The 24,855-nt window shown below is 52.2% G+C and overlaps 1 protein-coding gene across 5 annotated transcripts in view; it reads left to right on the top strand.

The window, feature by feature from the left end:
- LOC138551262 (zinc finger protein 84-like) overlaps window positions 1–24,483 on the top strand; it is a 121,270-nt gene extending 96,787 nt beyond the window's left edge. For all 5 annotated transcript variants that reach the window (XM_069642471.1, XM_069642472.1, XM_069642473.1 and 2 more), the window contains one exon: window positions 19,835–24,483. In XM_069642471.1, the coding sequence (XP_069498572.1) occupies window positions 20,406–21,989 (1,584 nt within the window). In that variant the 5' untranslated portion in view covers window positions 19,835–20,405 and the 3' untranslated portion in view covers window positions 21,990–24,483. The remainder of the gene's footprint in view (window positions 1–19,834) is intronic.
- Window positions 24,484–24,855: the final 372 nt, after the last annotated feature.

The raw sequence follows: 24,855 nt of genomic DNA, 5'->3' as shown, positions 1-24,855 counted from the left end.
CTCATGTCTCCCACCACCCCCACACCCCAGCAGTGCAGGGTCACCCTCCACCAGGCCCCCACTCATGTCACCCACCACCCCCACCCCCCAGGGGCACCCTCCACCAGGCCCCCACTCATGTCTCCCACCACCCCCACACCCCAGCAGTGCAGGGTCACCCTCCACCAGGCCCCCACTCATGTCTCCCACCACCCCCACCCCCCCAGCACTGTGGGGCACCTGCCAGCAGGCCCCCACCCATGTCCAATCCATGCCCCCCTGCACCTGGGTCCCAACATTCCCCAATCATGTCCGTAATGCCCATCCTCCCCTGCCAAAAGGCCCAACCAACTATCACACCCACCCACATATCAAAGGCAATTACATGTTACAACCCCAATTTAAATAATGCAATTGAACACATGTCTGTCACACACAATGGCTGCAAGTGAATGACAAAACACCCAACATGACATGCCTGAAAGCAATGAGATGATACAACACATTGAAGATTAAAAAAATAATATGTATTGAACAGCAAGTAGAATGGAAATGAAATAAGAAAAAACACAAAGCAAATCAAACAAAACAAGATGAATGTCCAAGAAAATAATCTGAAAAATTAAAATAAGCCAATGAAGAACCATGAAGAAGATCATCCTGGGTCCATGAGCCCAACCAAATTAAACCTAACTATGACTACTAACTAAAAACTGAACTATATACAAAAAAGTGGTGCATTGTCCAATCGCAACCAAAAGAAAAATCAAAAAAACAAAGGAAACCTAACCCTAACTATACAACTATATACAAAGGCAGCGGGCTATTCGGACGGCTCACTGGTTGTTGTCATGGGCCAGGGCATCATCGAACTCCTGGTCAATGGCTTGGAGGCGGGCATGTTCCCTGGCCCCGAGGTCCCGCAGGGATAATGCAGTGTCAAGCTCAAACTCCCTGCGAAGACCCTCGAGGCACTCAGCCCGCCTCAGCGCCCTCCGCATGGAGTCCTCCGCCCTGACCATCGTGAGCCGTTCCTCCTCTGCCCGCTGCCGCTCCGCACCTATCCGCTGGCACAACCGCTCCTACACGGAAGCCACTCCCATTCCAGGGTTCTCCTGCCCTCCGGCCGATGCCTGCACCCCTGATGTTGATGGCCCCGAGCCATGATGCCTCCCACGTTGAGCCTGCTGCTGCCTCCGACGCAACTGCCTGTGCCAGCACGACGGCATCCAGGCTGATGGAAACCACCGACGCCGTCGTGCACGTGCCCTGCCCGATGATGCCGTCACATCCTCCATCTGCTGGGGTCCAGTTGCTCTGGTGTCCACCCCTGCTGGATCTCTGACTCCCGACTGTGGCAGGGATGGGATCCCCACCGAGCTGGCTGCATTGGTCGGGGCAGGTCCACAGGGGGCCCTGGTGGCATCTGGGCTGGAAGACAGCAAGGAGAACGACTGGTGGATAGCCTGCACAGAGGAGGAGAGGGCCGCCACATTGGCCAACACATGCAGGAAACCCCCGAACATGGCCGATCCCAATTGGGCCACGTCGGCACGGTGCACTTCGTGATGACGTGCGTGCTCCTCCCGGGAAGCACGCACGGCATCACGAATCACAGCCGTGCGCATCGCGACCCCAATCAGGACCTTCTCCGCACGGCCAGGGGTTCCCACGTCCGCAGGTGGAGGGGAGTCAGGTGACATGGACATCCCCTCTACCTGCGGACAGGCCTGGGACGGGGCATCCCTGCTGGTGCATGGTGGTGCACTCACAGGGTCAGGGACAGCGACATGCACAGGTGACCTGTGCTGCCTCCTGCCCCTGGCCCTGGACTGCACCACTTGCACCAGCAGGGATGCCCCCACCAGGCCCCATGTGTGCCCCAGTGGCGGCCTCTTCCTCCTCTGTGCAAACCACCAACCTGGATGGCTCCTCACCGTCTCCCACCGTAGCAGGCCCCTGTGGGGGCTCACCCACCCCTTCCGCTGCAGCCGTGGGGGCATCCCCGCCGCCTTGCTCCACAGCGCCGTCTCCGCCCTCTTCTTCACTAGCCGCTGCGTAGAGGGAGACAAAGAACACAAGCATCAGGGCACTGTACAATGGTCCCCTAGACAGGAAGCAATAGCAGATGAGCACCACTGTCAAAGTACACTTCCATCATGTCCCTCCACAACACATGGGTCAGTCCAGGCAAAACACACACAGTAACAGGCATGGTGCATGCCATGGACATTTCCATGCATGTCCAATGGACTCTTGAAACATTCAATGATATGTAACTCACATGCATCATGGCTCATGCCCATCACATGCACACACTTCACCTCAGTCACATCCATCTGGCTCCAAACACACCAAACACAGTGGATACAAGGGTAATTTGGCTGCTTTACTGAATCTGTGCATTGTCACACACATGTGTCATGCATCCATGGCATGCACAAGTCACAGACACGCAGGTCAGGCACACAGACATGGCTACCATATATGTACCTGGCATCAGCACCCATCCCTCACCCCCACCCATGTCCAGGTACAGAGACTGGCATGCTCTCATGTTCAAAATCTGCATAGGGCTCCCCATGCGGCATTTCAACACATGCAACAACCATGTGCATCACACATCACTGGTCGCACATGCATTACCATGATGTCCCTGCACACATACATGCATACATGGCCTATGGCACACATACAGGCAAGTATCATAGAAGCAGCACACCGCAACATGCCCTGTCTCACACAGTAATGCATGGACACTTACCGCTCAACTCCAGACGGGCCTCCCTCTCAAGGATCTGGGCGTGGAGCGCTGGGCGTACGCGTTCCAGGACCCTCATCTGGATGGAACTCATGCGGCCCCGGCCCCCCTCCACGAGGCACCGGGCCTTCACAAGGGTCCTGGACCTCAAGTCCTCCCAGCGCTTCTTGATCTTCAGGACGTCGCGGGTTGCCACCCCCTCCGCGTTGATGGCAACCACACAGTCGGCCCAGATCCTCTGCCGTCCTTCCTTGCTGGCGCGGGACGATCCAAAGAGGGCATCATACTGCCCCAGGACATGCTCCACCAGGACACCAACTTCGGTGACAGTGAAGCTGGTGCCCCTCTGCCCCTCTGGCCTGGGGTTGCCACTGGTGCCAGATGTGGAAGTGCCCGACATGGCAACCCCAGAGGCAGGTGTGGGTGGGCAACTGGGTCCTGGGGCTGGGCTGTGGAGCGATGTAATCCCAGTCGGGAGTCTTCAGTTCCAGCAGGGGTGGACACAGCAACTGGACACCTGCAGATGGCTGATGTGCAGGCACCAAATGGCAGGGCACGGTGGCAGCAGGCAGGCAGGCAGGCAGGCAGGCAGCAGCAGATGGCACGTGGGAGGCTGCTCGGGGCACTGGGGGGCAGTAACTCGGCCTTCTGGGCAGGAGCGTGGGCTTCCGTGTGTTTTCGCGTGGCCAGCTTGATACGGAGTGATTTGGCACGTGAAAATCCTGCACGTCAGCGTGAAATCCGAGGAAAGGCCCTTAGCGCGTAAGCGCGTCAGCACGCATACGCGATTCTATTGGACCAGAGTCCCGAAGCGCGTCTGTGACGTGACCCGCACGGGTGTTCCCCACTCAGCACGTGATGACGGGGCACACGTGGAGATACTGCACGTCAGAGTGTCATCGCGTGTAATTGGACAAAAGTGCGCGTACACGCGATTGGCCGATGTACGTGTATTTAATGGGTGCGCGGGCACTTACACACGCAAGTACGTCAGCGAACCTGTATCCCGTGGTGCGTGTGAATTTCCACACGCTATTGGACTGGGAACTGGATTCCAGGGGTGCGCGGGTCACACGCTGTATCCCGTGGTGCGTGTGAATTTCCACACGCTATTGGACTGGGAACTGGATTCCAGGGGTGCGCGGGTCACACGCTGTATCCCGTGGTGCGTGTGAATTTCCACACGCTATTGGACTGGGAACTGGATTCCAGGGGTGCGCGGGTCACACGCTCGCCTAGAACACGCGCAAAGCATAAATTTGCGGACTTTAACAATAACAAGCTCAGACGGCAGGATGAACATACCGTTCCTAGCAGCAGTGGCAGTGGGCTACCAAAGGAGGAGGAGGAGGAGGATAGTCAGGGCCAGAATATTCACACCCAGAACCAGCCTTTTCGGGATGCCTGATGACCAGGTGTATGGGAGGTACAGGTTTCCACCACACATCATACTGGACCTGGTGAGTGAGTGGGAGGATGACCTCACATCACCCACCCTGTGCTCCCAAGCACTCAGCCCCCTGGAGAAGGTCCTCAATGTACTGCACTTCTTAGCCACTGGATCATTTCAGCGGACAAGTGCCATAGTGGGTGGGGTGTCACAGGCCACCCAGTCACGCTGCCTACACCAGGTCTTGAACATCATCACTGCACGCCCATCAGTCCGCAGGCACATATACCTGCCCAGAACACCTGCAGAAAGGCATGCTGCCGCCCTGGATTTTTACGCTGTGGCACGATTCCCCAAAGTGCTAGGTGCCATCGACTGCACCCATGTGGCTCTACGTCCCCCCAGGGCATCTGAGCACATCTATAGGAACCGCAAGCACTGGCATTCCATCAACGTGCAGGTAGCATGTAATGCCAAGGGAATCATCACCTCAGTATATGCCAACTATCCCGGCTCCACCCACGACAGCTTCATTTACCGAATGTCCACCCTAAGCCGGGACCTAGAAGCTGGGCGGCATGGCGATACATGGCTGCTTGGTGAGTATGTATGCCACTGCACATGCATGCATGTTGGATACTGAGCAAGGTCACAACCCCACCAATGATACCAATCACCACCTCCACAGGGGACGGTGCCTACCCTCTCAGCCCCCACATGATGACGCCAATTCGGAACCCCACCACGCCACCCCAGGTAAGATATAACAGCCCACATTACAACCAGGGGCATAGTGGAGCGCACATTCGGAGTGCTAAAGTCACGCTTTCGCTCCCTTGACCGTTCTGGCGGGCAGCTGTTATACGCTCCCCCAGTAGTGTGCAGGATCATAGTGGCAGCATGTGTCCTGCACAACGTTGCAACACGCCGGGGCCTGGCCGTGGACATGGTGGTGGCCCCACATCCCCAACCACATGCACAGCCGCTGCGCATGGGAGGGGAAAGGGCACGGGGGAGGCAGCCCGTACACAGCTAGTGGCTAATTACTTCACATAGAAATCACACCCCTGTGGAGTGCACACTGCCCTGGCACATTCCATCTGACAATCAATGATGACTCAACCTGACACTGATCCTGAATGTCTGGAGAATGAACCGGGAATACCATGTCAGCCTGAGATTGTTCACCTGGAAGTGTCACAATGTGTGCATCCCTACCCACACAGACACCACCAATGCAGTTTTGTGAAGTTACACATTGAAGCAGCTAAAATGAATACCCACTTGCAAAATGCAACAAGAGGACAGTGCCATGTCAGCCAACCCAACCCCAGCTCCGCCACACGACACACCGTGCCATGTCATGCTAATTGCAGGTAAACAAAGTAATCCCCACAACATGACATCAGTCTCACTATGTACAGTGGCACTATTAGAAACCTGCAACACCTGAAATGCTCACAGCAATGCCGGACCAACAACATACTTGAGCACGTAGTACCATTAACATGACATCACAAATGTTACATATTAGTAGTCTCACCACCTGGAAATGCCTGCACTCCCACCACTACCAACTGTGCAGTGTTGTCGCCATGTAGAGTTGTAGGTGCACTGCTGCCAACATGGTCCCCATCTCCAGACTAGAGGTCCTTGTGTGGACATGAGGAAGGGACCTGCAAATTGGGAGGTAGACACAGAAGAAGAGTTACACATCAATGCAACATGCAGTGTACAACACAACAGCAATATGCACTATGAATGTATACACAGTATTGACTACAGACTGGCCACACAGCTCATGGGAGTCCAACGTCACTGTGTAATTCACTGTCACTTGGGCACACCCTTTGCAAGCCCATGGAAACGGGAAGCAGGAGGGGTGTGTGTGACTCAAACCCAAGCATCTGAACCAAATACATTACAAGCCTGCATGTGCCCAGCCACAATGCAGCGTATGCCCACAGGAACCACGGAAGCCAACAGATCGTCCCAAAAAAATTGGGAATAAAAGAAATAAAAATAAAAATAAAAATAAGAAACAATCAAAAATGGCCATTGATGGGCCCGGGGGGGTTGGGGAGGCCACCCAGGAGGTCCGAGGACAGGATGCACACCAGAACCCACCTGCGTGGATCCTGGGAAGATAAAACACCTCCATGGGCTCATGGCCCACACGGCTACCCTATTGTGGGAGTATCACTGCTGTCGCTATTATCACCCTGTGCAGCTGCATCCGGAGGTGGTTGCACTATGGGAGGCAGCCCACGCAAGGCCCTAGTCTGCTCCTCCATGGCTGCAAGCATGCGGGTGTGGTAGGTCTGGTTCTGGAGGATGAGTGTGCGGAGGTCCCCATGCAACAACTCACGGGATGCCCGGACCTCCGCCCTCGTTGCCTGCATCTCAGCTGAGAGCGTACGGGTGAGACGCTCCAGCTGCTGTTCTGTCCTTTGGTGTGTTGAAGCCTCAAGCTCAACAAGAGTCGTCCTGAGGTGAAGGAGCTCCTGCCTCAGGGCTTCCCTGTGGCCCTGGGACTCAATGGAGATGGCCTCCTGCAGAGTCGCCAGTGCCGCCCGCCTGTCCCTGTTGGACCCCAACATGTCCTCCCTGTGTGACTGGCAGATGGAGTCGGTTGCCTGCTCTAGTCGCTCCATCAGCCTTTCTGGGGGGACAATGGAAGTGGCCACCCTATCCATGGCCTGAGCCATCATCTCGGATGATGCAGCCTGTTGGGTTGCCATACCGTAAATGGATTGCTCCCATGCGGTATTGCCGGGTGGCGTACGGCCACCACGTCGGCGGGCACCACACCTGTCTGGGGCAAGGCGAACTGCGCCTTGCTGTGCCGGCACTGCCTGAGGCTGCAGGACTGCATTCCCCCTCTGATCTGCTGGCCCAGGAACAGGATCAGATGTCGCGGAGTGTGACCCTGCATCCGTAACCACCGAAGGCGTAGCTGCCAACACTGACATCCCCATGGAGGGTCCTGACCCTGGTGCAGGTGGGTGAGACAGAACAGAATCCCTCCCTGGAACACTCACCTGCGACGGCACGTAGGTCTCATCCGAATCAACACCTGAGTACAGCTCGGGGGAGGTGCAGCCAGAGACACCCCTTGAGAGCACGACCTGCAGCACTTGTGGGTTCTCCCCCACCACCACACCACGTCCCTCACTGGTGGTTGTTCGGCCCTCGGACCCCTCCTGGGTCTGCACCATCTCCACAACCCCAGCAGTATCAGGTGCGTCTTCCCCTGCAAAGACATGAAAACAAAGAAATGGAAACAGGCATTAGCACCATGGCACACAATGAGGGCTGAGAAGCAAGAGAACCAGTACTTGATTGACACATGTCCCACATGACTAAAACCCTCCCATGCATGCACCCTCACTGCGTATGAAGTGCAGGCAAAAGGCACACACTGATGACACCAAGATGGAAGATGAACACATTTTCTGCATGCTGCCTGGCAGTGGCATCACACATTGGCCTGTGATTGCCAGGTGAAACACACATGCCATCACACAGATGGCATGTACCATTGCAATTGAGTGAAGATGGAGAGGAGGGCAGCACCTATTCATTCAGTCCAGTTCCCGCATGTAATTGCTTTTCTAATTCTAACAGGTCAGATTTTTCACCTGGAGCTGCCAGTCTGAAATGGTCCAATTGCACAGGGACATGTGTGTACAAATGATATCCAGGTAACAAAGTCACTCCACTTTACCATACCCATGTCAGACATGTGACTAGTGGACAGCGACATGCCTAGTGAAAGTGGTGGAATGCAAACAAACTGACTGAATGAACAGTGAAAAATAAGCAAATATGTTGTGGCAAGGTGACACTTCAAGGGCAACTGGCGTGCAGTTGGGCTAGATGTCTACTGTTGGCAGAAGGGATACTGCTATGGCCAAATGCAGCTGCGCAGGAAGGATTGCATGAAGCACATGGCTGACCCATACGACTCAGGCGCACACACTCTCACCTGGCACACAAACAGAAGCCCTCACACACACACCATGCACATGGATGACACACACATGCATGTGCACTCACCGGACAATGCCTCGTAATCAGCCAGATCTCCCACGCCTTGGATCTGTTCCTCCGTGACGTAGGTCCCAGCGACTGACTCATGTGGAGTGAGTTCCATGTCTACTACTGGAGACCCACCTCCAGTCACTAGAGTTGCGGCATGACTTGAGGCCAGCTTACTCTTTGCCCTGCGCTTTAGGTCATTCCAGCGCTTATAGCAATCATTGACTGTGCGCCTCACGATTCCAAGGGCACTTACGATGTCTGCAACTGTCTGCCAGTGTGCCTGGCGTTGTGCAGGTGTGGTCTTGGATCCTGCAACAATGACCATCTCGTTGTCATGTGCGGACACATACTCGACAAGTGCATTCAGTTCGTCATCCGTGAAGCTGGGCTTCCTGGACGGGCCGGACTGTGTAGCCGTGTCTGGGGCATCAGCCTGTGCCGGACGAGCACTCTTCCTCTTCCGCTTGGAAGGTGGTGGTGATCCTGAGTGTCCTGCGCCGCTCTGGACACTAGGGGAGGGAGCCCTGGTGGACTCTGTATCAGGAGTGTGGGATTGCACACTCAGCATGGGAGTTGGTGCAGGCATTGGCTCTAGTGTGATGGTGTCAGGGGGAATGTCAGCAGCATGGACTAGGACCGACACTGTCCTGGCTGGGTGTGTGAGGGCTGGGGTGGATGGAGCCGCAGCTGCCCCTGCAGCCTCTCCGCCCTGCCTCCTTAGATGACCTTGCTGCCCCAGATCCACGTGGCATGATGGCATCAACGTGCACCAGCGCACGTGTCGTAGCCCTGCTGACCTGGAAGTCAGCCATGGAGTCAGCCAGGTCTGGTGCCACAATGGGCTGGTCCAACAAGGGCTGAGCATGGATGGTGTCAGCCACATCAGCCTCAATGGGAGGGGGGAGGGGGGGAGGATTATGGGTGCCCGTGACTGGTCCTCCACACATGGGGGGACAGGCTAACCCTGCAAGTTACGACCACGTCCCCTACCGGATCCACCACGGCCACCACTTGTGGCTCTTCCACCTTTGCCACCCTTACGGAATCCTCGCCTCCCAGCCATGGCACTGATGTTAATGTGCGTATGGGAGTGGATGTAGGCTATTGTCCTGGGCAATTGGGAGTCAAAGGGGTTGGGTACCAGATGGTAATTGTACCCTAGTGCTCTAGCAAGGCTGAATGTAACCCCTGGGGAAAGATGACGGGTGACGCAATGCACAGGAGGCCCAAAAAAGGGAGATGACGTGCACGCAACCCCTCCTAGACCACGTGTGCATAAAGAAAAACCTGCACTACGCTGTGGCACCCAGAAACACAAGAATGAACGTATGCGTGTCACACGCAGCCTAGAATGACCTCTGAAGGGGTAGGCTACACACGGGCCAAGCACAGATGTTAGATACGTGCGTGACTCACCGTCTGCCTGGTAAACGAGCGTGTAAAAGGAGCACGTTTGGTTGGCAACACCCCCGCCAAAAGAAGATTTGTACGCTGTCTGAGGAGACAGGACAACAGTAGAAGGGAACACTGTTTGAGGGAACAGGCCCAGGTAAACTAGTAAAAGCGAAAGAAGAGAAAAATCTGTCAGAGGTAACAGGGAATACGAACTTGAAACGCCGTGAAGTAAATCGCGTGTGAAACGACAAGAAGTACAGAATTCACCCACTCGCTCTCCACGAAAAGCACGTACAAGGAAGTGGTGTTCTACGCGTACCTTTTATACAGGCCCACACGTCCAGCGTCACTTACGCGGCGTGTACGCGCTAGGGCCATTTCCACCAATTACACGCTTTGTCACTTCTGCGTGTAGGGACATTTCCTCCAATTACACGCTTTGTCACTTCTGCGTGTAGGGACATTTCCTCCAATTACACGCTTTGTCACTTCTGCGTGTAGGGACATTTCCTCCTATTACACGCTTTGTCACTTCTGCGTGTAGGGCCATTTCCACCAATCACACGCGATGAGACTCTGACGTGCAGTCTTTCCACGTGTGCTCTGTCATCACGTGCTGTGTGGGAAACACCCGTGCGGGTCACGTCACAGACGCGCTTACGCGCTGAGGGCCTTTGGTCCAATAGAATCGCGTATGCGTGCTTACGCGCTAAGGGCCTTTCCTCGATTTTCACGCTGACGTGCAGGATTTTCACGTGCCAAATCACTCCGTACCAAGCTGGCCACGCGTAAGCACACGGAAGACCACGCTCCTGCCCAGAAGGCCGAACTACTGCCCCCCAGAGCCCCGAGCACGCTCCCACCTACCATCTGCTGCTGCCTGACTGCCTGCTGCCCACGTGCACTGCCATTTGCTGCCTGCACATCAGCCAGGGGTGCTGTTGCTGTGACCACCCCTGCTGGTACCGAAGACTCCTGACTGGAATTCCATCGCTCCACAGCCCAGCCCCAGGACCCAGTTGCCCACCCACTCCTGCCTCTGGGGTTGTCATGTCGGGGCAAACACCATCTGTGACCACTGACAACCCCCGGCCAGAGAGGCAGAGGGGCACCAGCTTCAGTGCCACCGAAGTTGGTGTCCTGGTGGAGCAAGTCCTGGGGCAGTATGACCCCTCTTCGGAAGTTCCCGAGCCGACAAGGAAGGACGGACTCGGATCTGGACTGACATCGTGACTGCCATCAACGCGGAGGGGGTGGCAGTCCGGGACTTACAACATGTCAGGAAGCGCTGGGAGGACTTCAGGTCCAGGACCCTGAACAAGGCCCGGCAGCGGATGCCAAGGGGCGCCGGGGCCACTTGTCGGAAGAACAGATGGGGGTCCTGGAACGCATATCCCCAGCGCTCCACGTCCAGGTCCTGGAGAAGCATACCCGTCTGGAGTCGAGCGGTGAGTGTACATGCATCCTGATTGTGAGCAGTGCGTGTGGTGATTATTCGGGATTGTGCAGGTTGCACATCTGTTTGTATGGGGTCGAGTATGGGTGGGGGTGTACATGGCCGTGGGGCTGACACATGCGAGGGCTGTAATGTGTGAGACATGGATGGTGCTTGTGTGTGTAGGCTTGCATGGCAAATGCAGTTGTGCGTGCACACATGTTTGTATGTATGTGTATGTAAGTAGACATGTCCGTGATGTCACGCATGTATGTTGTATTGGGCTGCATGTATGAGCACTGTGTACATGTGCATGTGTGTGTATTTGACAAGGGTGCAACAGTGATGCAACATGGATGCATGTGACTGCGGTATGTGTAAGCCTGATTGGCAGATGTGACATGGATGCCCGTCTGAACAGTGCGACACTTGGCCGAGGTGTACACATGCATGCAAGTGTGGTGGTGTGTGTACATGTGTGGTGCACTTCCTGTGTTGCATGTGATGTCTGGGTCACCTTTGGATGCTCATGCTGTTGTATGTGTATGGATGGTGGTGGCAGTTGCGATATGGCTGTGGTATGGCTCATGTGTGCGAGTTGCAATGACATGTGTGTTGGGGATTGTGATGACATGTCTGAGGTTTGCCAATGCCACTCATGTGCAACTGTCATGTGTGTATGTGTCCATTGTACAGTGCCCTGATGCCTGTGTTTTGTTTCTCCCTGTGTGCAGCGTCAACTGATGAAGAGGGCGGAGAAGGTGCTGTGGAGCACAGCAGCGGGGATCCGACCGCCAGCCGGAGACGCAAGGCCCGGCTCGCCTCCCGTGTTGTCATCTCGTCGGGGAGTGAGGAGTCCGGTGCCGCGTCCCAGGCCGCAGCTGCCGGGGGAGGTCCAAGAGGCGGAGGTTGGAGTTGGACTCCTCGGCAGCAGAAGGGGCAGCTGGGACCCCACAGGGCCCAACAGGGGAAGATGGCACGGAGTCATCCAGGTTGGTGGGGGGTCTGGTGGAGGAGGAGGCCGTGCAAGCACCAGAGACGGGGTCTGGAGGTGGGGATCCTACTGGTGCTAGTGGTGCAGTCCAGGACCAGGGACAGGAAGCAGCACAGGCTGCCGCGGAGGTGCCTGTGTGCAATCCTGTCCCCGATCCTGTCCCTGCATCATCTTGCACCAGCAGGGATGCCTACGTCCAGACCCGTTTCCAGGCAGGGGATGAGCTGACGTCAACTGGCCTTCCTCTGCCTGCGGACGTGGCTATCCAGGTCCGGGTTGAGCCTGTCCTGGCTGGTGTGGCGTTGCGTCAACGGGCCATGCGAGGTGACCTGCAGTCTTTTCATGGAGAGACTGCACGTCATCTCGAATGGCTCGTTGACCACGTCAGCCTGCTGGGACAGGTCACCCAGGCCGGATTCCTCCGTCTGATGGGGCTTGCTCCGACCCCCTCCTCAACTGGACCCCCTACGCGCCAGTCGTCCTCTGTGCCATCTTCCCACCCATCAGTCACCTGGGTGCCCTGTGGAGCTGCCTCTGACGGTGCGGCCAGGCTGGTGGAGGAGGCATCCCTGCCACAGTCGGGAGTCCGTGGTCCAGCAGGGGTGGCCACATCAACAAGTGCACCCCAGCCGGCGGAGGATGTGCAGGCAGCAGGAGGCAGTGCACGGGCAGAGGCAGAGCAGCAGCAGCAGCAACATGGTGGGAGCCATGAAGGCTCGGGGCTTTCGACATCGGAGGGGCAGGCATCGGCCGGAGGGCAGGGGGACCCAGGACAGAGAGTGTCTTCCGTGTGGCAGCGGTTGGGCCACGCCATAGGTGCGGAGCGGCGGCGGGCGGAAGAGGCGCGGCTCACAATGGTCAGGGCGGAGAACTCCATGCGGAGGGCCCTGAGGCGGGCCGAGTGCCTCGAGGCAATCCGCAGGGGGTTGGAGGAGGACACAGCGTCGTCCCTGCGGACCCTCGGGGCCATGGAACTGGACCGCCTCCGGGACATCGAACAGGAGTTCGATGATGCCCTGGCCCGGGACACCACAGAGTGAGCCGCTGGACTTGCCCGCCGCCTTTGTATATAGTTCTTTAGTTTTAGGTTTCCTTTCTTTCGTATTATGATTTGGAGTCGACGGACACTGCTCCACTTTTTGTATATAGTTGATTTTTAGGTAGATTTTTTAGTAGGTTTCCTTTGTTCAGTTGGGCTCATGGACCCTTGTTATTTTTGTACATAGTTCTTTATTGCATGGAGATTTTTTTACATTTGACTTTGGACAAAATTTTTTCCTATTTGGATTTCAAGTTTCATTTTTTCATACGGACATGCAGCTTACTTTTTTCTCATTCACATTGTAGTTAGTTTTCTTTCTTTAGCATTCTTATTTTTTTTCAATACAATTTTGTTTGCATACTTCACTGTGTGGTATCATCTCATTGGTTTCATGCATGTCATGTTGTGTGTTTTCCCATTCAATTGCAACCATTGTGTGTGACGGACATGGCTTCATTAGCTTCATTAACATTGGGGGTGTAACATGTGATTTCCATTTCCATGTGGGTGAATGGGTTACTTGGTAGGGCTTTTTGGCTGTGGAGGCTGACCATTACGCACATGATTGGGGATTGTGAGGACCTGGTGGGGGCTGCCCATGGTGGCAGGGCGGTGGGGGGTGGTGGGAGACATGATTGGGGGCCTGGTGGAGGATGCCCCTGGTGGCTGGGGGGTGGTGGGAGACATGATTGGGGGCCTGGTGGAGGGTGCCCCTGTACTGCTGGGGGGTGGGGGTGCAGGGGGACATGAGTGGGGGCCTGGTGGAGGGTGACCCTGGATGCTGGGGGGTGGGGGTGGTGGGAGAAATGATTTGGGGCCTGGTGGAGGATGCCCCTGGTGGCTGGGGGGTGGGGGTGGTGGGAGACATGAGTGGGGGCCTGGTGGAGGGTGCCCCTGGTGGCTGGGGGGTGAGGGTGGTGGGAGACATGAGTGGGGGCCTGGTGGAGGGTGCCCCTGCACTGCTGGGGGGTGGGGGTGCAGGGGGACATGAGTGGGGGCCTGGTGGAGGGTGACCCTGGATGCTGGGGGGGTGGGGGTGGTGGGAGACATGATTGGGGGCCTGGTGGAGGATGCCCCTGGTGACTGGGGGGTGGGGGTGGTGGGAGACATGAGTGGGGGCCTGGTGGAGGGTGCCCTTGGTGGCAGGGGGGTGGGGGTGCAGGGGGACATGAGTGGGGGCCTGGTGTAGGGTGCCCATGCACTGCTGGGGGGTGGGGGTGCAGGGGGACATGAGTGGGGGCCTGGTGGAGGGTGCCCCTGGTGGCTGGGGGGTGGGGGTGGTGGGAGACATGAGTGGGGGCCTGGTGGAGGGTGCCCATGCACTGCTGGGGGGTGGGGGTGCAGGGGGACATGGGTGGGGGCCTGGTGGAGGGTGCCCCTGGTGGCTGGGGGGTGGGGGTGGTGGGAGACATGAGTGGGGGCCTGGTGGAGGGTGCCCCTGCACTGCTGGGGGGTGGGGGTGCAGGGGGACATGAGTGGGGTCCTGGTGGAGGGTGACCCTGGATTCTGGGGGTGGGGGTGGTGGGAGACATGATTGGGGGCCTGGTGGAGGATGCCCCTGGTGGCTGGGGGGTGGGGGTGGTGGGAGACATGAGTGGGGGCCTGGTGGAGGGTGCCCCTGGTGGCTGGGGGGTGGGGGTGGTGGGAGACATGAGTGGGGGCCTGGTGGAGGGTGCCCATGCACTGCTGGGGGGTGGGGGTACAGGGGGACATGAGTGGGGGCCTGGTGGAGGGTGCCCCTGGTGGCTGGGGGGTGGGGGTGGTGGGAGACATGAGTGGGGGCCTGGTGGAGGGTGCCCATGCACTGCTGGGGGGTGGGGGTGCAGGGGGACATGGGTGGGGGCCTGGTGGAGGGTGCCCCTGGTGGCTGGGGGGTGGGGGTGGTGGGAGACATGAGTGGGGGCCTGGTGGAGGGTGCCCCTGGTGGCTGGGGGGTGGGGGTGGTGGGAGACATGAGTGGGGGCCTGGTGGAGGGTGCCCCTGCACTGCTGGGGGGTGGGGGTGCAGGGGGACATGAGTGGGGGCCTGGTGGAGGGTGACCCTGGATGCTGGGGGGTGGGGGTGGTGGGAGACATGATTGGGGGCCTGGTGGAGGGTGCCCCTGCACTGCTTGGGGGTGGGGTGGTGGGAGACATGAGTGGGGGCCTGGTGGAGGGTGCCCCTGCACTGCTGGGGGGTGGGGGTGCAGGGGGACATGAGTGGGGGCCTGGTGGAGGGTGACCCTGGATGCTGGGGGGTGGGGGTGGTGGGAGACATGATTGGGGGCCTGGTGGAGGATGCCCCTGGTGGCTGGGGGGTGGGGGTGGTGGGAGACATGAGTGGGGGCCTGGTGGAGGGTGCCCCTGGTGGCTGGGGGTGGTGCGAGACATGAGTGGGGGCCTGGTGGAGGCTGCCCCTGCACTGCTGGGGGGTGGGGGTGGTGGGAGACATGCATTGTTGATCAGTAGTGCAAGGTGACATGTGGGTTGGCTGGTGGGCATGCCCATGGTGGATGGGCTGCCTGTGGGACATGAGCAGGGGTGCAGGGTAGTCCCCCGTGGTGTGGGCTGCCTGCAGGGGCCGTGGAGGTTGTGGAGCATACACCTGGGAGGACCCACACGGCCAATTCACGTGTAGTACTCCCCAGAACCCCTGAAATACACATACCCTGCAGAAATCGCGTGTGGAACTTCCCGCGCACCCCTGGAATACACATACCCTGCTGAAATCGCGTGTGGAACTTCCCGCGCACCCCTGGAATACACGTACCCTGCTTGCACGGGGCCAATCGCGTGTGGAACTTCCCGCGCACCCCTGGAATACACGTACCCTGCTTGCACGGGGCCAATCACGTGAGAGACTTCACGCGAACCCCTGAAATACACGTAGCCCGCTCCCCCGGCCCGATCGCGTGAGAAAGTTCACGCGAACCCCTGTAATACACGTAGCCCGCTCCCCCAGGCCCGATCGCGTGAGAAACTTCACGCGAACCCCTGAAATACACGTAGCCCGCTCCCCCAGGCCCGATCGCGTGAGAAACTTCACGCGAACCCCTGAAATACACGTAGCCCGCTCCCCCAGGCCCGATCGCGTGAGAAACTTCACGCAAACCCCTGTAATACACGGAGCCCGCTCCCCCAGGCCCGATCGCGTGTGGAACTTCCTGCGCACCCCTGAAATACACATACCTTGCTCGCACTGGGCCAATCGCGTGTGGAACTTCCCGCGCACCCCTGAAATACACGTTCCCCGCTTGGCGTTTGCTGTTTGCCAGCCCGGTGAACTGGTCCAGGGTTAGCGCAGCCCTTTGCGATGATTTAGCGATTTTGATGGCTTTTCCTTGCGCGAGGGCGTTCTTGGGGGCGTAACTGGCGCTGCTGCAGGGTCGCTGCGATTCTCTGCGCCACGGCTGGTTTGGGAGCCTAAAATCCATGAATGCGCTGTGCGCGGAAATCGGTTTTAGCGCACGTGCCTGGCGCAGTCAATCGCACGCGGACACTCTGCGCCAGCCGCTTGCGACACTTTTCTGCGAAATTCTATGAATTACCCTCTAAATCCGCAGGAATTATCTGTGTAATCAGTGAATGGTGACACGAGTCGGAGTTCTTGTATATTAACAGTGATGGGGCTAGAGACCCACTAGAGATGTTTTTTTATTTGTTGTGCACATAGTTTATTACAAACTTTAGACACATTATTTAATACACAAAAAAGGAAACAATTTCATTAAAACGTGTTACATAAAATATTCACTTAATACACTTAAAAGCAGACCTCAAATTTAATTTGGCTCAAACGGCCGAAGCGTTTACTTCACCTACAGACAAGGGCAAATCTTGCTACTACTAATGAGTGGTAAACAAAAAATAATAGGTCGACTACCCCTACCTTGAGTCCCTGAGAAGCACTAGGTTAGATCCAAGAAAATCTCATACAATTTTAAGATCACTAGTACCACACGTTCATAGAAAAATACATTTTATTATTCGAGCATCTTGAGCCTAGAGTAAAAAAGGCTCACTAAAGCCTGTATATATAAAAGAAAGCACATAGAGAACGATCTGTGCTATTCACTTACACTCTAACTGGTGTTTACACACCAGACCTTTCATGATGCCAGTGTACTTAGAGAAAGGAAAACGGGAAAACCAGTATATATTACTGCAAACATGGACAGGTATAATCAAGGCAAAGGATCAGGCATATTAAATCCTCCCAACAGTAATGTGTACCTCATAGGTTTAACAAGAGAGGTTGATCATTCATATGATTCTGTATTTCATTTGCTAACTACTCTATTCTAAATTACCACGTTGATGTAGGGCAAACGGGAGTTACTTAATACACACCAAACACCCTATAAAAGTGTGTTGGGGTGAGAGATAGGAAACAAGGTGTACAGGCTTCCTATAGCAAGTCGACATATGTTTCGACCTTTCTGACTCATACGGCACACTCTCTCGGTGCCGTTGGTTCTGATGGTGGTAGTGGCCGTCTTCAGGACATAAGGATCTAATATTTTCAGTAATTCATACTTTCCCATTACTTGATTATCTGAGTTTTCTCTATTTCTTCGAGACATTTTAGGTAACTTTATAAATATTTTTGTCTGGCTCCTTGGCGGATGCCGAGCATACAGTGTGAAGTTATTCACCGTATCTGTAATATTTTGGTATTATAACGAATTTGAAAGGAAAAAGCACCCCATGCGATGTTGCTCGAGATGGTGCTGTATTCAGAGTAATGACAATGCCATCTGTTGATTTGGAATGGAAGCTACGAGATAAAGAGCAGAGGAACGCCCTCCCTGCAGCTGACGTCTTCTCAATTAGGAAGCGAAATGGGACGATAGTTGGGATTTGGGGGGAGGTGTCTCCGAAACACTTTGCCTCATTGCCAAACATGTCATTCTATCAGTCTGATACAAGCTTGATCATTCTGTCAATTCTGGGGGAGAATTATCTGTTAGGAGTTTATTTGGATTAAAGTCAATGGGCCTCGTTACAAGCCCGGCGTTAACCGTGCTGGTAAATCTGGCAGGTTGCCGCCGGACTTGCACATTTTTCCAGCTCCTGGGTTGCCAGGAACAGCAGGGGATTCTGACCCCGCTGGCCCGGAAAGTCAGGTGCCAGAAAAATGGAATTCCCCATTCCCATAGAGTCCCATAGGACTCTCTATGGGAATGGGGAACACAGAAGCACTGGAAGTGTCAATAACAGTGATGGTGCTTCTGTGTAGGTCTGCCTACTGTGATTGCTCTGCCCGGCCGGGTCAGACCTGGCGGGCATAGCAACTCCGGCAGGCAGACCCGTGGTGTGCTGGTCCGATAACAACAGTGCTGGTAGGCTTACCGGCACCGTTGTTACCGGACCAGCACACTTGTAATGAGAACCCATTTTTGAATGTAGTGCTATTCCCACTGTGGGAAGAGACTAGAGTTTTTTCTTTAAATCTCAATTCAGCCCTTTATTCTTCAATAGTGCTGTTGGTTATACATTTGTGTTTGGGACACTATGCATTTGCCCAAAAGTAATGAGGAGGTCATCACTAATGACAAAATAGACTGGTCAAGCGAGGTGCCTGATTGGTGATAAAACTGCTGATCTAGTGTCAAACACCTCCCTTATCGTTTGTATCAGGGAAATTGGGAGCTTTCATGTACATTACTGAAGAAATAAAATGGTAGAACAATATATGCATTGTCCTGATGATTAAAATATCCACATGAAATATTTTCTTCTCCCAGGCTGTATGAATTATTTTTTACAAGCTTTTGGCTACTGAACGGTTCTACATAAACATGAATCGCATATCACCCCTTTTACATTTTATCATTCAAGAACCACTACTCTGACAGCTATTAGGGTGCCTTTCCCAATAGAGGGCACTTCAAAGTCTTAATAGTTACTATGTGAGTAATCAAGTAATGGACATCACTACTACTGAGAGCCAGGCATTGATAAGTGTGGGTGTACTCCCCATGTTACATAGCTGACATAAAAATGTCCTTTTCCTACGTAACATACATGGCCTTCTTAAAAACCAAAATAGTGGCGAAACACATGTCAAGGATTATTGAGGACAAGAACTTTGGAAAAACAAACTAAAAGAGGATGAGGATTATTAAAGACTAGACTAAAAAGAATCAGAAATTAGTCATGGGCGCCCCTTACGAGAACGAACGCAGCAAAAATGGCCTGTTCATTGGGAAGGTACCCACTCAAGAGTCTGCAGCCACACTTTAGTTCACTGTACCTTTCACAGATGGGAAATATGCATTTGCATATCAGTCTTTGTCCCGCCTACATGGGCAGTCCAGCACTGAAATGACATGGCAATTCCCTTCTGAACAAAAGTACCAACAGCAACCCCATACACGTGTTTCAGCTTTGTTGGGCATCATCAGTGAGGTGGAGCTGTGCCTCGCTGCTGTGCCTGAGAAAGCAACAATTTTGTTATGAAAAGAAGATGTAAGAAGGACCAATTGTGGATTTAGAAACTATTTCATAAACAGTGGAAGTGATAACTGAACAGCTGAAATGTACTGTTTAGTACACAAAAGACAATATTTACACTAGAATACCCACACTTATCAATGCCTAAATCACTATTTGGAAGTATGCAGTTTATTTCTAGTGGACTACTAAGTAGAAAAAGGACAAAACTGGAAGCTAATGTTGTATGTGTGTACTTGAAGAATTATATAACTGCTCTTTAATATATTGTAACTACTGAGAACCAGTCAGCTCGTTATTGATGCCTGCGACTCTGAACATGCTGAAACTAATCATGTATTTCTCCTTTTTCTTCAATAGGTGATTGAGGTCCCAAAAAACACAAGATTGATTGTTACATTCTCTGGACTAATGCAGTGCAAAACTTCATTGATACAATTTGCAATGTCCTATCATCTTAGAAGCAGACACGTTTGTGGTCCAAGTTTCTTTATAGATTATTCAGGAATTGAGATTGAGAAGCCTATAGAACACATGATGGGTTTCATTCATTCAACACACGTGTAGTATCCAGCAACACAGAGCTACAATAAATATCCAGCTTTACAGAGCAATGATAGCACCATTGCTTGATGTGCAGTAAGACGAGACTTTTCTCTTGCCTATTCCTGAGAGAACACAAGCGAGTGCTATTTTATATGCATTCTGAATGTGAGATTAGTTTGTGATTTTGCAAAACACCTGTAAATGGTCGAACAGTATCCATGCACTGAATATTTTAAAATCTTCAGCCAGAAAAAACATCCTTTTGTCACTAGAAAAGTCCTACACATGGGAAAACTCATCTGCACTGAGAATCTGGGAAAAGGTTCAGTAGAGCGATTGAACCTGACAAAATAAACTGGTAAAACATTGGTGAACAACCTTACCAATGTACATAATGTGTGATAAAGGGCCATCTAATGAATATACTCAGTGCCCACATGAGAACATCAGTGAAAACCCTTACCAGCTCACCAAATTTGGGAATAAAGATATGCTTATTTCCCCACAGAGGACACATTCAGGTGAGCCACTCCATGAGTGCACTGAATGTGGCAAATGGTTTGCTGATAAGAGACAGCTTACTATCCACCAGCGAACACATACAGGCGAGAAACCTTATCAGTGCCCAGAATGTAGGACATGGTTTGCTCGGAAGGGGCACCTTAATCGGCACCGTAAAACACATACAGGTGAGAAACCTCATGAGTGCACTGAATGTGAAAAAGGATTTGCTGAGAAGAGAGAACTTACTATCCACCAGCGAACACATACAGGTGAGAAACCTTATCAATGCACTGAATGTGGGAAAGCTTTCAGTTACAGGGGTGGTCTTATTTACCATCAGTTCTCACATACAGGTGAGAAACCTTATCATTGCACTGAATGTGGGAAAGATTTTACTAAGAAGGGGCATCTTACTCTCCACCAGAGAATACATACAGGCGAGAAACCTTATCAATGTGCTGAATGTGGGAAAGCGTTCAGTCGCAAGGAAGGTCTTATTTACCATCAGTTCTCACATACAGGCGAGAAACCTCATCAGTGCACTGAATGCGGGAAGAGCTTTAGTCTGAAGGGAACTCTTATTTGCCACCTGCGAATACATACAGGCGAGAAACCTTATGTGTGCACTGAATGTGGAGAAAGGTTCTGTCGGCAGGATGGTCTCATTTACCATCAGGTCTCACATACAGGCGAGAAACCTCATGAGTGCACTGAATGTGGGGCAAGTTTCTGTCGGCAGAACAGTCTCATTTACCATCAGTTCTCACATACAGGTGAGAAACCTCATAAGTGCACTGAATGTGGTAAGAGTTTCTTTCTGAAGGGGGATCTTATTCGTCACCAAAGAACACATACAGGTGAGAAACCTCATGTGTGTACTGAATGTGGGGCAAGGTTCTGTCGGCAGGAAGGTCTCATTTATCATCGTTTCTCGCATACATGTAAGAAACCTCATGAGTGCACTGAATGTGGGAAAGGGTTTACTAAGAAGGGGCATCTTACTCTCCACCAGAGAACACATACAGGTGAAAAACCTTATCAATGCACTGAATGTGGGAAAGCTTTCGGTCAAAAGGGAAGTCTTATTTACCACCAGAGCACACATACAGGTGAGAAACCTCATGAGTGCACTGAATGTGGCAAAGGGTTTACTAAGAAGGGGCATCTTACTCTCCACCAGAGAACACATACAGGTGAAAAACCTTATCAATGCACTGAATGTGGGAAAGTTTTCGGTCAAAAGGGAGGTCTTATTTACCATCAGTTCTCACATACAGGCGAGAAACCTCATCAGTGTACTGAATGCGGTAAGAGCTTTTTTCTGAAGGGGTCTCTTATTCGTCACCTGCGAATACACACAGGGGAGAAACCTCATAAGTGCACTGAATGTGGTAAGAGTTTCATTCTGAACAGGGATCTTATTCGTCACCAAAGAACACATACAGGTGGGAATCCTCATCAGTAAGATAAATAACCTAAATGGGCACCAGACAAAACATGCTTGCAAGGGTCCATTTCAGGGTAGTATATGTCAGAAATACTTACTATGCAGGATGTCCTTATCTGCCATGACAGAAGACATGCATGTGGAGACATCTCTGTTACAATTGAAGCTTCAGAGTGGAGGGAACACTTCAATGATGCTGAGGTTAGCATGTCTATTGATTAAAACAGTGGAGATCTTGTCACCAAAGCTGTTCTGTTTCTTTTGGCACATAAATAGTGGCTGATTATGATTGGTTGAATCATATGTTTCAAATGTATCCCTTCTGGAATATTCTGAAGGGAGACTGTACCATCTGTGTTGAGTTACCCATTCAACACTTTGCCTGAGAATCTGAGGAAACTATAGACCCTCATTGGATATACGGGGAACTGTTCTGCAAATTCATTACCAAGAGGCTGCTTAGCACTAAATAATCGTTGTATACTCGGTGCTACAGAACATATACACATGAGAAACCGCATCAGTGAATGTGGCAATCTTTTAGTATTCTATTGGAACTATCGGGTGCCCTTGACACCATTGCCCATTAGATCCTACTTAGTCTAAGGGACGCCTGCATCAGAGACTCCACCTACTCCTTTTTACAATCATTCTAGGCTAATGGACCATAAGCGTCTACGACACCTCATTTGATATCAATGTCTCTGCTTAAAAGATGTGGCATATGCCTGTTTTGGCTACGGGTTCTTAACCCTTACTCTTAACATTTTAAGCTTTTCCCCATAGCCAGGCTAGTCTACTCCTTCAGCTTCAGATTCAGGGTCCCCACTAGTGTCCAAAACTATTGCCTGTCTTTATTGCAGCGCTAATGATTAGTATATTGTACCTCCATGTGCCAACCCTAGGCCAAGGAAAAATGTCATAATCGTAAAGGAGGATGTATGTCCACTTTTAAAGCACTACTTTTTAAGAAATTGGCTTGGTGTGAAGGGCGTGTGGAGAGGATGTGGAGTGTTGCATTAAATGATATGGAAATAATTTTAAAAAGTGACCTTTGTGTATAGAGTAGTAAGGTCAAATGAAATAGAAATCTTCACTGAGCTGTGAGGCAATATAACATGTGTAAATTTGAAAATGAAATGCCACATTTCTGCCTTAAATGAAAGGGTTTTTAGACATAATGGGCCTCATTACAAGTCTGGAGGTAACCCGCTGGTGCTTCGTGATAATGGTGCCTAACGGGGCCGTTGCGTCCGGCAGGTCAGACCTCCCAAGCACAATGGCACAGGCAGGCACAGTTGCAGACATGTAATGAGGCCCAACGATATCACAGCCATTGGCCCTCATTACAACCCAGGCGTTAAGGGGTTAACAGCGCCATAAAAGGTGGTGGCGCCGTTAAACCCTTAACGCCTGATTACGAGGTCCCTTTGCGGGTTGGAGACTTTAACGCCTGCTTGTTGCAGGCGTTAAAAACCAACCCGCAAAGGGACCTTGGTGCTAAGTACGGTGCCGCAATTTGGACCTTTCCCCATTCCCATTGAGCCCTATGGGGCAAAAATGGGAATGGGGAAGGTCCATGGCGGCAGGGGAAATTACCGCCCTGCCAACCTCGGAATGGGGCGGTAATTCCCCATTCCGCCATGGCGAAGTCGGTAAGTTACCGGCATGGACCATGGTGCTACTGGTTTATAGTCATAATGTCGAAAAAAAAATGTCGAAAACAATAATGTCGACATCCTATACATATAATGTAAAAAGTCATTTTTTAGAAAAGAAAATGTCAATTAGAACTATCAACACCTCACCCAACACCCCCCTGCCACCCCCCCACCACCCCTCATACTCAACACATTCTAATTATATATTTATTTATTTTTTCAATAAATAAATAAACAAAAAGAGTATCATTTACTATGAGGGGGTCCCCCTCAACCCCCCCTCACCCAACACCCCCCTGCCACCCCCCCCACACCCCCCCACCACCCTCTCACCCCTCATTCTCAACACATAGTAATTATATATGTATTTATTTATTTATTCAATACTTAAATAAATAAAGAGTATCATTTACTATGGGGTTGTCCCCCCAACCCCCCACACCCCCCACCACCCTCTCACCCCTCATACTCAACACATTTTAGTTATATATTTATTTATTTATACAATAAATAGAAAATTTCGAAAAAATATCGAAAAAATGTCGACATTATTGTTTGTCGACATTATTTTTTTCGACATTTATTTTTCGAAATTTTGACTGTCGACATTTTTACTGTCGAAATTATGACTGCCCACCGGTGCTACTAGCACCATGGTCCAACGCCAGGGTCGTAATGAGGGCCATTCTCTCTAAATTCCAAGAAGGAATAGTGAACACAAATGTTTACCAAATGAAATTGCTCATGGATAAGCTGACATGTCATAAAATGAATGAGAAGCTGAATATAAGAATATTGAGCTGCACACAAAATGTCATTATGTATTAAAAATAAATGGCTACTACCTCCCATTTGTATGTTAAATTGTGTTCTTTTTTCTGGCTTCACTTTTGTGTAAACATGGTTCCTGGATCAGAGGCGATTCATTTGTTTTAATTAGTTGGGATATCGTCTCCAGTTCAGTTTTATTTAATTTAATATTGTATATATGTTTATAAAAACCTTTATATTTTATTTATTGTATATTTGTAAGGCCTATACAACAAATGGAGTTTCAAACATACACACATTATTATTTTATGTTTCCAGTTGACATCTACTACACACAAAATCACACTGGAACAATGAAAAACCTTATATACATTAAAATAGCAACACTAAACTCTCACCATCACATTAAAACCCTTATGCAGCTTCGATCTCCCCAACAGCAATATTCACAA

The sequence above is a fragment of the Ambystoma mexicanum genome, chromosome 1q (assembly GCF_040938575.1).
Source record: "Ambystoma mexicanum isolate Mex_15411 chromosome 1q, UKY_AmexF1_1, whole genome shotgun sequence".
Classification (NCBI taxonomy): Eukaryota; Metazoa; Chordata; class Amphibia; order Caudata; family Ambystomatidae; genus Ambystoma; species Ambystoma mexicanum.
This window is presented reverse-complemented; position numbering and strand designations above follow the sequence as displayed.